The sequence below is a fragment of the Ursus americanus genome, chromosome 15 (assembly GCF_024610735.1).
Source record: "Ursus americanus isolate L20-20 chromosome 15, mUrsAme1.1.p, whole genome shotgun sequence".
NCBI classification, from domain to species: Eukaryota; Metazoa; Chordata; class Mammalia; order Carnivora; family Ursidae; genus Ursus; species Ursus americanus.
In genome coordinates this window covers 3080348-3094888 of record NC_142141.1, presented here as the reverse complement: position 1 = coordinate 3094888, position 14541 = coordinate 3080348, and the positions used below count along the sequence as shown (strand labels likewise).

Below are 14541 nucleotides of genomic sequence, written 5' to 3'. Positions count from 1 at the left end.
GTGGCACAGTCGATTATGTGTCCGACTCTTGATTTCAGCTCAGTTCATGATCTCAGGATGGTGAGATAGAGCCTTGTATCAGGCTCTGTGCTGGGTGTGAAGCCGGCTTAAGATTCTCTCTCCCTTTCCCTCCGCACTTCTTCCCACCCTGTTCTCTCTCTCTCTCTCTCTCTCTCTCAAATAAATTAATTAATTAACTAATTCATTAATTAAAATTAAAAAATATATATTTACCCTCTGATCTAGTGATCCTTGTCCTAACAGTCTAAGAACAAATCATTGAGAATATTTATTGTGGCATTGTTTGTAATAACAAAAAACTTGAGAACTTAATAGTCCATCAATGGAGGAACTCTCTATTGATGAATAATGTGTATGTCTATAGTCTGGGTAACTATGTTGCTATTAAAAAATCAACTTGGATCTATAGCTACTGATCCAGCAGGCTGCCCTGATGAATTAAAAAAGAAAGGATGTAACTGAGAAATGTGTATAATTTATGATCTTGCTTTTGTAAAAGCAAACGACAACTCACAACCTTTTATATGTATTTTATATATTTATTTGTATGTGTATACATGTATCTGTATATCTTTTCCAATAGCCTTACATGGTTATGGAGAAAAATGCGTGGGCTCACATATCTTCACAAGCATTGGGTACATGATGGTGGGCAAGGGAAAGTGCATGAAGCAAGAGGAAACAAGAAAAACAGATTAGCAAAATGGGAAAATATTTCTGGTATATGTTAAATGAAATGCAGAAATCAAAACTCTAACCATAACATTGTTGCAAATATGTAAAACTGAATATGCATGTAGAGGTAACAAAGACAAAAGAAAACTTAATTTAAATGGTAGATTTTTATCCAGGATTTTTTTTCAAAAGAAACACTGGGGAAAAAACCATTAACATTATTAACATTTTATGTGTGTGCATATATACATATTCATAATAATCAAATAAATGCATATTAGAACAAAAAAATGAAAGCAAACCAATTTTTGTCTATTTAATTTTGTCTGTCAAAAATACTAATGCAGAAAATGTCTGTTCAAATAATTACGTGGTACAAAGTGGTGTTGATGTAGTTTTGGAATGTTGGTGAGGTCCAGAGCTGACGGCCAAGAAAGAATTCTTGAGACGCCTTTGGTGCAAAAAAAGGTGATTTTAATTAAAGCACCGGGACAGGACCCTGTAGGCAGAAAGAGCCACTGCCCCGGGGTTTGTGAGGAATGGCTGATAATATATTTGGGAGTTGGGGGAGGTAAGGAAAAAAGGGAGGTGTTCAAAAGGACTTTCATATGCTAAGGAAGATTTATAGGATACTGGAGTCCTGGCTATTGTCAAGCTAAGGTTGTTTTTCCTTCTAGTAAGGCACTAACATTAAGATAGTTGGGAGCTTTCTGGAGGAATGTTATACTCTTTCTCTTACAAGTCCTTGTTATTAGGCTGCCGGTCATAAAGAAACTTAATTTTGTTTACTTTCCCTTCTGCCTCTGTTTCCCACAACACTCATGGAAGGGAGGGTGATGTTAGGGCTCCAGGAAATTGAGTTATGGGTCTCTGGAAGTCAGGCTATGGATAAGAATGCTTTTTCCTTGTAACTCACTAAGACACTGGTGAACTGAGAGCGACTCCTGTCCGGCAGGACTGTGATCTCTATTAGTGAGCCACCTGTTTTTCCCTCCCTTAGTTTTACGGCAGCCAGGAGTGCCTGAGGAAGGTCACACAGATCCCATTCTGGGGGGAGGAGGTTGCAGGGTGTCAGCTTATGCTTTGTCCTCAGCTTGCCTTCTGCTCCCTCATCAGTGTGACTCACTTCATTTCTTTCTTAACTTTGCAGATACCAAGGCAGACCTCCTATTTGGTCAAAATTGCCCAAGCAATCCTGGAGTGCTTAGTTTAACGCAGTGTCACCTAATAAACCCTATAAAACTAGGGTTGGCATTGTGGTCATTAATGCAATTTGGCCTCAGTTGGTGTCGTAATCCAATTATTACTCCAATCAGAAATGTAAATTTCTTCACGCTGTATTTTCTACTACACTAACTGCTAATGAACAAGTTGTTAGGTACAAAGACAAGATTTATCCAATTCATCCTCCCCCAAATCATTTCCTATGTTATTCTAATTTAATGGATTGCTTGTTGCACAGGTTCTTTTGAACTCGGCTTCCGCAGGAGGCCACCAGTCCTACAGGTAAGCTGACTCAAGTCTCCCACTACTTCCCCCCATTCAATTTAAATTAATGAATTACCGTAATGCTAAATGTTCCTTCAAACAGTATGCACCACTCAGATAATTGTAAACAGAAATGCAAAGTCAACATCAAAATTGCATGGCCATACAAGGATTCAAAATGTGCTTATAATTATGTTTTAATACTATTATTCACTTGAAAATTACAATTTTTTTCTTTTTTTCCTTTAGAGAATCTGCAGACTCCCAGGAGGTCCAGGCACCAAATGGAGAAAGAGATTTAGGATTTTAAGAAGCTTATTGGTGAAAGAGGCTGGGACGATAACATCACCAATTAGCCTTTTAGTTCAATTCTAATTTAGAGCAGATTGGCCTTGCAATCAGGAGCTCCTATTTAGTTTCTCTTTCTTTTCTCCCCCAATCCCCAGATTGGACCATTCCCCCATCAAACAATGCTTTTTGAAAATTCTGACAAAGAATTTGGCTTTCAATCAGCAATTCTACTTCTGGAATCTAACTTAAAGAGATACTTGATTCAGAGCACAAAGATGCAAGTACAAGAGGCCTGAAACTGTACTATGATATTGTAAACATCCTAACTGTTCATTATTAGGTAACTAGTTGAATACATTTTCCAAGCAATGTCATACTACCTTGCTCAATAATACCTTATCTATTCACACAAATTCTACTGATAGCTATTAAAAAGATGAACAGTCTAGGAGAAAAAATAGTGAATGTGTATGAACATTTTCAAGGAAAAAACTACAAACAGTCAATGAACATTTGAAAAGTATCTCAACTTCATTCATAATAAAGTAAATGCAAATCAGAACAAAATAAAATTTTAATTCATTTGATAGGCAACAAGTAAAAAGTTTGATAACTAAGGCTTGTGTATTTTTAGGAAACAAGCACTCTCGAATACTTTTGTTATAATGTTATTTGGTGCAACCTTTCCGGATGATGGTTTAGCAATTTCTTTTTCTTTTTTTTTAAAGATTTTATTTATTTATGTGACAGAGAGACAGCCAGCGAGAGAGGGAACACGGCAGGGGGAGTGGGAGAGGAAGAAGCAGGCTCCCAGCAGAGGAGCTCAATGTGGGGCTCGATGTGGGGCTCGATGTGGGGCTCGATGTGGGGCTCGATCCCGGAACGGGAACGCCAGGGTCACCCCCTGAGCCAAAGGCAGATGCTTAACGACTGCACTACCCAGGCGCCCCTGGCAATTTCTACCCACACGTAGAACACATACACCCTTTAACCCAGTCCCAGTGCTTAGGATTTTCTTTATGGATATGCTGGCAAGCCTTGTTAAGTACAAAGATGCAACATTATTGGTAACAGTAAAATCAATACTGCATAATAAACAAACAAGCAAAACCCTGGAAACAACCAAAATATCCACCACGGGGAACTGGTTAAATAAATTGTGGCACATCCTAACAAATGACTTTTTTTATGCAGGTGTGAAAAAGATATATTTACCTTATAGTTAAGGAATGATCTGCAGCAAAATATATCAAATGAAAAAAGCAAAGTAAATAACTCTATCTAATAATGTGGTCTGTTTTGTGTTTAAAAAAAAGTTCTTAACACAAAAAAGAGAAAGAAATACAGACATGTAAGTAATTTTGGATATTTTGAAGGATTCAGAAGAAACTCATAAAGGCATTTGGCCTTGGGAAGACTGAACCAGGAAAGGGAAGGTGGTTCTCAACTTGCACTTTTTATTTTGTAACTTTTTGTAGCATGAATTTGCTAATCTCATAGATGTGTTTCTTTTAATTTTACAAACTGTTCAATGTAGGATATCAGGGTTGAGAGAATATGATACACTTTTTTGTTTGCTTCTTTGTGCTCTTCTACTAAATAAGAAGAAACATGTAATACTATTTAAAAAATATTACGAGCCAATAAAATGGATACTGTAGATCTATATTCACTGACACAGCAAACCGTAAGGATATATTTTTTGAACTAAAAAAGCCAATTGCAATACAATGTGCATAGTATGATCCTGTTTGTGTAAAATTGTGTGCACCTGGGAGTATTCACCATTCAGAGATGTCTAGAAAGATGTTATCAAAGTGGTGATGTGGTTACACAGTCTGTTTTATAACCATTCTAAATTGTTTTAATTTTCTCAAAACAAGGGTGTATCATCTTTGAACAAAGAAGATAAAACAAAATTTTTATGAAGATTTTGACATCTACTTGATATCTCGGCAAATCAGAAACAGGGATGGAAACGGGGAAAGGATAATAAAATTATGTAAATTAAGTAATGTACAATGAGAGCCTGCCTACTAAAGCCGTCCAGTGGAAAAGCTAGGAGTGACCCAAAACTGGGAGATTATACCTGGAATCCAGCAGAAAGGACAGAGTGTTCTCTAAGGCACAGGAGAAACCCGAGCTGGCTAGCCGTAGCATAAACAAAAGTGGTCCATAGGCACTGACCCTGCCATATAATGAAAAAAAGAACAATGAAAGAAAATCACAGCCTTTGAAAAATGTACACCCATCAAAAAAAAAAAAGAATCCCCATTAATAAGGCAGAAAGCCCTACTGCTTAGAACATTTTTACCGCAAATGATGGTTTCATATCTCCATGCTAAAGCAGACATGCTCTTTGGGTTTTTTGTTTTGTTTTGTTTTAAAGATTTTTTATTTATTTGACAAAGAGAGAAGAAGCGAGAGAAGGAACACAAGCAGGGGGAGTGGGAGAGGGAGAAGCAGGGGGAATGGGAGAGGGAGAAGCAGGCTCCCCGCTGAGCAGGGAGCCCGATGTGGGGCTCAGGGGTTGATCCCAGAATGCTGGGATCCAGACCTGAGCCAAAGGCAGACGCTTAACGACTAAGTCACCCAGGCACCCCGCAGACATGCTCTTTGGATAAAGCTAAAAATATATGTCATTTTTCTAAGTACATATGAATACAAGCAAATATACAGAAAAGCTCTAGAGAGTGAAACAGAACCAACGAAGAGGGGGAACTGGGATCAGGATGGAGGAGGTGGTCAAATTGTCCGTAATGTTTCAATTTTTTGATAAAAGGAAAATATTCACATATCTTTATTGTGGTAAAATATACATAAAATTTACTATTCTAAGCATTTTTTCTTTTTTTTTTTTTAAGTAGGCTTCAGGCCCAGCATGGAGCCCAGTGCAGGACTTGAACTCACAACCCTGAGATCAAGACATTAACTGAGATTCAGAGAAGGACGGTTAACTGACTGGGGCACTCAGGCAGCCCTTAAACCATTTTTAAGTGTAAAATACAACGGCATTAGGGCATAGTCACAACACCATGCAGCCGTCACCGCTATCCATTTCCAGAAGTTTTTCATCTTCCCGACAGAAACTCTGCACCTATTAAATAATGCCTCATTTTCCCTTCCCCTAGCCTCTGATAACTCTATTTTCTATTTCTATGAATTTTCTTATTCCAGTTAGCTCATATAAGTAGAATCATAAAATATTTGTCCTTTTGTGACTGGCTTGTTTCATTTAGCATGATGTCCTCAAGTTTCCTCCATGTAGCATGTGTCATAATTTAAATTAAGGAGGAAAAGAATTCTAAATTGTTTATCCCTTCAACTGTTGATGGACACAGGTTATTTCCACGTCTTGGCGATTACGAATAACGATGCTATGAAGATAGGTGGAAAAGTCTGTTTGCACCCCTGCTTTTAATGCTTTGGAGTAAATACCCAGGAGTAGAATTGCTGGATCATATGGTAATTCTGTCTAACTTTTTGAGGAACTGCCAAACTGTTTTCCACAGCAGCTGCACCACTTTACATTCCCACCACCAATGAGCAAGGGTTCCAATTTCTCCGCATCCTCGCCAAAACTTGTTTTCCATTTTTTTAAATAATAGCCATCATAATGGGTGTGAAATGGCTTTGACTTACATTTTCACATATATTTTTCATATGTAAGTTTTGAATTAAAAATTGTTTTTAAAAAGAAAGTGAGGGATTGAGACTTGTTTTCTGCATTCGCAAACTAGGGCTGCTAAGCTCTCTGAGAGAGAGGCCATGCCTATCTTGCTCAGTTTCGTCCCCAGCCCCTAACAAGGTGCCTCGCACCCAGCAGCACTCAAGGACTATGAGTTTCTCCTGCCATCCAAAACTGGAGTGCTCCTGTGAAACTTTTCACAAGCTGAAGTGGCGTAAAGCAAAGAAGCAATTACCATTAATTTATACAGAATTTTTTGAGTGTTCCCAGACCCAAAAAATAACCTCACTTAGGCTTTTCCATTTCCATAGGACACATCTTGCTCAGAGTTAACAAAATAAATTGAGATAAAGCAAGATGCTCACAGATACGGTTCAAAGCTACAGTGGCTTGATGCTGAGATGCTGCTTGTAGTTCCTGGGGACCGAGCTTGGCAGGGCAACTCTCACGGCTGGGGGTGCATGTTGCCTCTATAAAGGCTGGCTGCAAATCAAATGCTGAACACTATGTTTGCTTTTTGACTTTTTTCACAAGAATGAAAATCCTCTTCAGATTTCTTTTGGTTAGCAAAGACAGATACTAATGTAGGTCTTCCATAAAAGCAAAGTGGTATAATGTGAAACTTTCAAAAAGTGGGAGTATTCATTGGATGAATAAATGACTGCATTAGCCTCTCAATTTACATGGGATTGATGTTTGAGTTAAGGGGAATAAGTCTATGAAGAAGTATCACCTTGAAAAACACACAAAAGTACTATTTAGCCATAAAAAAAGAAGGAAATCCTACAATTTGCAACCTTGAGAACATTATATTAAGTAAAATAATTCAGAGAAAGACAAATACTCTCACTTATGTGTGGAACCTAAAACATTAAACTTATAGAAACAAAGGGTAGAGGGGTGGTTGCCGGGTTTGGGAGGGATGTGGAAATGGGGAGGTATTAATCATATGGAACAAAATATCGGTTTTAAGATGAGTAAGTTCTGGGCATCTAATGTACAGCATGATGACGATAGTTAATAATACTGTATTGTACTTGGAAGTTGCTATGACGGTAGAGCTTTAACATTCTCACCATAACAACAACAACAAAATCATAATTATGTGAGGTAAAGGACACGTTAACTAGCCTTATTGTGGCAAACGTTTCACAATATATGTATGTATCAAAATATCACATTATACATCTTTTTAAAAAGATTTTATGCATTTATTTGAGAGAAAGAGAGAGAGCCCAAGCAGGGGGGAGGAGCAGAGGGAGAGGGAGAAATAGACTCCCTGCTGAGCAGGGAGCCCAATGCGGGGCTCAATCCTAAGACCCTGGGATCATGACCTGAGCCAAAGGCAGATGCTTAACCAACTGAGCCACCCAGGTGCCCCAAAATATCACGTTATACATCTTAAACTTACCCAATGTTATATGTCAATTATATCTCAATATATCTGGAAAAAATAAAATAAGACAAATCGCCCAGGGGAAAAAAAAAAAGAAAAATACACACACATATTAGTTTTTGAATAAGACACCATCATTTTGGAAGCTTTGGGTAAAAAGAGTATTTCAAGACAAATCCAGGATGACCAAGCAACACTACTTACAGTTTTAAGAAAAGCAGCTTCAGGGCCAGTATTCTTCCATCTGGGTTGTCAGATAAGGACAAGGTACTTTACAAGTTAACTCTTATTACACAACCAGGGACTCCGTGCTTCCTGAGTTTCAGGCAGGACAGCTGAAGAGAAAGATATATACAGTCAGAACACTGTTGTACCCCTAAAGTCCTATCACTTTTTTTTTTTTTTTTGAGAGAGAGAGAGAGAGCAAGCACACTCAAGCTGGGGAGGGAAGAGCAGAGGGAGGGAGGGAGAATCTTAAGCAGACTCCATGCTCAGCACAGAGCCCGATGCAGGGCTTGATCTCACGCCCCTAAGATCATGACCTGAGCCAAAATCAAGAGTTGGAGTCATAACTGACTGAGCCACCCAAATGTCCCAGTCCTATCACTATTTTTATGCTTGAAAGTTAGTTACTAATATTAATCATTTATCATAAATTCTGCAACAAAAGTAGAATTTAATTTTTTTCCAATTAGTTCATATATCCATGGGTGAATATTACTTATTGTAGATGACAACCATCCATTACTTCTCCCTAGCTGAAGAAGATAGGACCATTCAATTTGTTTCCCCATTCCCTTCCCACAATTTGAAAGTGCAGAAACTACCTCTTTCCATTTCCCAAGCTGAGAACTTGTCTGAAAGTCACTGAACCACTGACTTAAATGCGCCCCGTTACCCTTGGGTGTGACAGAAGGGAGAAAAGAGCTCATTGGTGTTGAGATAGGGGCCACCAGGACGAGAGCTGCCTGCATTTCCTTCCTTCTTGCGTTAAGCACATGAATTCTCCACGCGTGAGTCAACTAGAGAGTGCAGAAGATGGCGGAGGCTTAAGGCTCTTGCTGGCACTCCCCAAGACGCCCCTCTAGACAAGGATCCCCCCAAAACGAAAGGCTGTCTATTAGATTGCCTCTGGCAGTGACTGGTGGGGATGTCTGGGAGAAAGAGGTTGAGACTGACTTCTCCTAGGTTGGGAAGTGCACAGGGGAGGCGCAGAGAGCAACTATGCTGACTCCAGGTAAGACTGCTGGCATCTGGACTCCTGACGCACTGGGAGAACTGTTACTGAAGTAGCAACACCCAGCAGAACGAGAACAAACAACTCTTCCTGGACAGTCTTGCAGAGAACGTTCTCTCTCCCTCCTCCTCCTCCCTACTTGGGAGGAAACAAGAGCCAAGGGGAAAGAAAGGGACATTACCACCCCCTCCACTAAGAGCTGTTATAACCACACGAGTCCACCTGCACCAGGAGAATCGGAAGAGCTATGAATTAAATATGAGATAAAAGATTGTAAATGAGCAAGCCTAAGACACAATACTTGCAATGAGACTGCATTAGTTACTGAAAGTGACTTCATAGTTACGGGACCAGAGTAGGATATTCCTTTATTTAGAAGATTTTATTTATTTATTTATTTATTTATTTATTTATTTATTTATTTATTTAAGAGACGGAGCACATGGGGGAGGGGCAGAGGGGGAAGGAGAGGGACAAGCAGACCCTAAGCTGAGTTCAGAGCCCCACGTGGGGCTAGAACCCATGACCCTGAGATCATGACCTGAGCCAAAATCAAAAGTTGGATGCTTAACCAACTGAGCCACCCAGGTGATCCCAGAGTAAGGTATTCTTAAGGGAATTCACCGTCAGAGAGCCAGAGGATTTCTAGAGACAGTGGTAATGATATTGGAGAAACAGTAAAATTGTTTCATATTTATATCTCACAAATTAAGATTTCTCAAACTGGTTACTGTCATAATTTATAATTATTTACTAGTTTATTGTTTGTCTTCCTCATAAACTATAATCACCATAAACCAGAGACAATGTCTACCTTGTTCGCTACTGTATCCCTGGAGCACAGCATATGTGCTCCACAAATTGTTAAATGAAGATTCCTTATCTTTTAAAGATACAAACTGAAATGTCTCTAGAATAAACAGTGTAATGTCTTGGATTTACTTTAAAATAGTTCAGGAATGTGGGGGTGAGAGAGTGGGTGAGAATATAAGTGGAACGAGATTGATCATTCTTGAAGCTGGATGATGGGCACACAGGGTTCATTATAATCTCTCTCCTTTTTTTAAAACTTCTTAAAATTGTGGGAAAATCATAATTCACTTTCTTAATTTTAAATTTTTTCTCAACATAATACAAAAACATTCAAATTCACATAAAAGTTAAAGTAAACATCTATATAACTTACCATGTAGATTTGACAATGTTAACATTTTGTTATATTTGCTTTATCCATATTTATCCATCTACACATCCACCTATCTTATTTTCAATGCATTCCAAAGTAACTTGCAGACATCAGTATACTTCATCCCTTCACTATAGCATAAATCTCATAGAGTTCAAAAAAATTTTTAGGGTAAAATTTACTTACAGTGAAACCATATATTTATTATATATAAATATAACACATAACATATATATATATATACATATATATATAATCTTTATATTTAAAAGTTTATAGTGTTATGTTTGTGTTCCCCAAAAATTCATACATTAAAACTCTAACCTCCAATGTGATGGTATTTGGAGATGGGTTCTTTGAGAGGTAATTAAGGTTAGATTAGACATGCAGATGGGGCCCTCATGCTAGGATTAGTAGCCTTATAAAGAAGAGATCTCTCTCTTTCTCTCTCTCCCTCCCCTCTTCTTTCTTCCCTCTTTCTCTTCCTCCCTGCTTCCCTCTCTCTTTCTTCTTCTCTTTCTCCCTGCATGCACCCACTGGGGAAAGACCATGTGGGGATATAACAAGAAATCTGCAACCCAAAGAGAGCGGAACCAAATTGGCCAGCACCTTGATCTTGGACTTCCCAGCCTCCAGAACCGTGAGAAAATACATTTCTTTTGTTTAAGCCCCCAGACCACGTCATTTTGTTATGGCAGCTTAAGCCAACTAAGACATAGTGTTCCTAGGAAGTCACTAAAGGGGGTTTGATTACATACTCTCTTAAAGATCACTTTGGCTGAATGTGGAAAAAGGAATGAAAGAGGGCAAGAATAGATACAGGAAGACGAGATAGAAGGCTGCTGCACTAGACTGGGCCAGAGGTGATCTTAGCTTGCCTAAAGTCATAACAGTAGAGCTCAAAAGAAGCGAAGGGGTGCAAAAAATATTTAGGAGACAAAAAGAGACTGGACTTGTTGGTGAGAAAGAGGTAGAAATCAAGCATAATGCTCAGATTTCTCACTTGAGCATTTACTGGCTGGTAGTACCACCATTCACTGAGATAGGGAACTGAGAAGAAGAAGCAGGCTTTTTTTGACAGGACAGAGGTTTGGTTTTAGACATACTCAACTTGAGATGCCTATGAGATTCGATACACATTTGGATATCTATATCTATATCTGGAGCTTTGAGGACAGGGCTGGAGATAAACCTAAGGAGTCATCGGCAGGAAAATTATCATTAAAGCCACAGGAATAGTTGACATTGTGTAGGGAGAGGTGTGTGAAGGTGGCCTATGTGAGACCTCTGAGAAACATCAAGATTTCAGGAGTGAGGAGAGGAGCGGAGTCATCTAAGGAGACTGAAAAGAAGTGGTAAGAGAGGTGCAGGGTCACAGAAGCCTTGAGAAGACAGTTGTTTCAAGAAGCAGGGAGTTAAATAAACCAAATATCTCATGGCATTTGGTGAAGACAACTTAATGAATCCCTTCACAACAAGGATGATTTCAGCCATTCGACCAGAACTTCTGAAATCCATTGGCCGTAGACTCTTCACCCACCAGACCAGCAGTTTTCAATGCATGGTCCCCAGAATAGCAGCATCAACATTACCTGGGAAATTTGAGAAAAACAAATTCAGAACCTCATACCTCCTACCCCAGATTTAGAAACTCTGGGTGGGGCCCAGCAATCAGTGTTCGAACAAGTCTTCCTGGTGGTTGTGATGCTCTCTGAAGTTTGAGAATCACTGCACTAGACAGTGCTTGGGCAGCACCTGACAACCATTCCTTTGGGAACCAATCCCTCTTTGGATAAATACAATTTCCCATTGAATCTGTCAACACATATTACCAAGTGGCTGAAGCATGAGCAACAGGATTTTTGTCACTACCCCACATTTATTGTAACACAGATCCTATCTTGATTTTAATATTTGTACCCTACAACCAGCCAACTACCTACCGCTTCTCCCTCTATGTAGTGTGTCTTTCTTTTTATCTTTATAGCTTTGCTCATTCATAACACCTCATGATTCCTGGCGTGCGCCACCTCATGGCTTTTCTTTGTACGTTTTTTCACATTTCTGATCCTGCTACCAACTGTACAAGTGTCTAAATCTCACAGTGTAAATTGCTGAGTAACACAGATTGTTGGTGAAACTGCCGATTGGTAGAACTTAGGAGTAATTTGGCATCATTTATCGAAATAGCAGAAACATCACCTTTGACCCAGTAATTCCACTTCTAGGAATTTATCCTACAGACGTACTGCACATGTGCACAAGGAAGTGGGGTCTCTGTACCCCACTTGGCCCCAGGCCAAGCCCCCTACCCTCAGTCAGTCGGGGGCTCCGCCACCCCGTCTGTCTGTCGGAGGCCAGGTCCCTCCCCTCAAGGGGCCCCTCTCCTGGACAGTCAGTGGACGCGGGCTCAGTCAGAGGCCTGTTCACACCTCACTTCACACTTGGGTCGGTTGGAAGCAGGTGGGGAAGCCCTCGCAGCCTCAGCGTCACGCAGGCACGCCCGCAACACCGGCCCAAGCCGGCTCCGACTTGATTTTCTCTCTCTCTTTTTCCTCCCCAGGAAGGGAGGACGAGTGCCCCAGCCTAGCACAACGCCCGCGGCCCTGACCCGGCCGCCCGCTGCCCGAGGCCCGCGGCCCGCCGCCCGCAGCCGGGGGGGGGGGGGGGGGGGGGGGGCAGGCTCGGGAGGGGCGGGGCGGGGCCAGCCGGAGGGGGCGGGGCTAGGGGCGGGAAGGGGCGGAGCCGGCGGGGTGATGGCTCCGGTTGTCTGCGCCGCCGCCGCAGCAGCCACCGCCGCCGCCTCCTCAGCAGGAACCGAAGTCGCCGCTGCTGCTGCCGCCGCCGCCGCCGCCCGGGTCGCCGGCCGCCCGCGCGCTGCCTCGGCCGGGGCCCGCAGCCATGGAGGACTTCATCGTGATCTCGGACGACAGCGGCTCCGAGAGTTCCGGGGGGGCCCGCTCAGGCAGGGCGCGGAGGCTCCGCCGGGCCCTGTCCCGGACCCCCGGCGCGCTGCCCCGCCGGACTGTGGTGAGTGAGCGGGCCGCCGCTCGCCAAGCCCCGCCGCGGCGGGAGTGCTCCCCCCGCCCCGGCTGGGCCCGCTGTCCCCTGCGCCCCCGCCTCCCGCCCCTTGGCGCCTCATAGCTGCAGCCGCTTCCCGCCTCGCCGCCCGCCGGCCTCTCCCGCCCCGAGGTGCGCGGCGGGCCCGGGCCGCGGCCGCCGGGCCTCCCGGGCTCCCCGCTACAGCCAGAGCGGGCCGGGGCTGGAGACGGCGGCCGAGCACATGGACGGCGTCTGGCGCGCCTGCGGCTGGGGGTGCGGGAGCCCGCCGCAGGCTGCGGTCTCAGGCCGGGCCGCGGGCTCCCCCGGACCCGGGGGCGGGGGCGGGGGTCGGAGGGCTGAGGGGACGCGGTCCTGGGGGCTGTCGCGGATCTCGAGGCAGGGCCGCGGGAGCGTGTAATTGTTTGGCCTGTGGTGGGTACAGATGTGTGCAGGGAGGTAACGGGAGCCTGGGCTGGGGGAGAGGGAAGCGCGGGCCTGAGCCTGAGCCAGATGGTGGCCGAGCTCCAGGGCCTGGCAGCCTATCGAGGGGCCCGATTTTGGAGTTGTGCAGGAGGGCGATTTATTTCGCTTAGCAAACATATACCAAGCTCTAAAGGAATAGGCTCTAGCATCTCGCTGTTTCATTTTCCCTCAAGACCCTTAGTCTTTGTCCTTCCTGAGATGGTGAATGAAGTATCTATGGTCCCTGCCTTTCTAGAATCCTCCACAGATACTTACTGAACTCCTAACGTGCGCTAGATGTGCTAGGCACTGGGGATACAAAGGAGAGCACAACATCCGTGGTTCCTCTCAGGGAAGGTGATATGTTCAGCAAGTGACTATTGAGTATTTAAGGGGTGGGAGGGTGGACAGGCTTTCTATCAGAAGACTCTCAACGTCAGACTTCAGCGGTCTTCCCAGCCTCCTATGGCCACACCCCAGAAATAAAAGAATTCTCACGCTGGCGTTTTTTTGTATAGATCTGTAACCAAGAGTTTAAGGAAGACCCCTTTCTTCATATGCAAATACTCCTTCAAGACAAATCTCCTAACTTCTGCTCCTCCAATCCCAGCTAGTTTGCGGTCCCTAAGTCTCCACTGCGAGCCCCTTCTGTGTCCCAGGTATAATGCTAAATGCTAGGTGGTCATTACAAAATGAATGGCATGCAAAACCAATTAACTTATAGTCCTGTGTAGCCACGGTTCAAGCATGAAGGATTCTCAGTAAATCTCAGTTAAGAATTTAGATGAGATGGACAGACAGGAGATTTTCAAAGTAGAAGTGAGCCAACTTGTTAAGTGAATGGCGGTGTGTAAGATGTAATAGATCCACAGTAAATGTTTGTTGGATGAAAGAATGGTTGAAGGAAGAGTGGAGAGAGAGAACACTTCAAATGGAGGTTTGATTAAGTGAGAGCAAGTACAAGAGTAGGAGCAGGCTTGAGGTAGAAGGGGTGCTGCATTCAGTTTAAACCTCAGAAGAGAGGACTCTGGAACTCTGAAGAAAAATCTGGACTG

At 42.8% G+C, this 14541-nt stretch overlaps 1 protein-coding gene across 1 annotated transcript in view; it reads left to right on the top strand.

Annotated features, from left to right (window-relative positions):
- The first annotated feature begins 12728 nt into the window (after nt 1-12728).
- The window catches only part of SIMC1 (SUMO interacting motifs containing 1), an 83841-nt gene continuing 82028 nt past the window's right edge, over nt 12729-14541 (top strand). Inside the window, exon 1 of the mRNA XM_045801988.2 lies at nt 12729-13012. Within this exon, the coding sequence (XP_045657944.1) occupies nt 12884-13012 (129 nt within the window). The 5' untranslated portion in view covers nt 12729-12883. The remainder of the gene's footprint in view (nt 13013-14541) is intronic.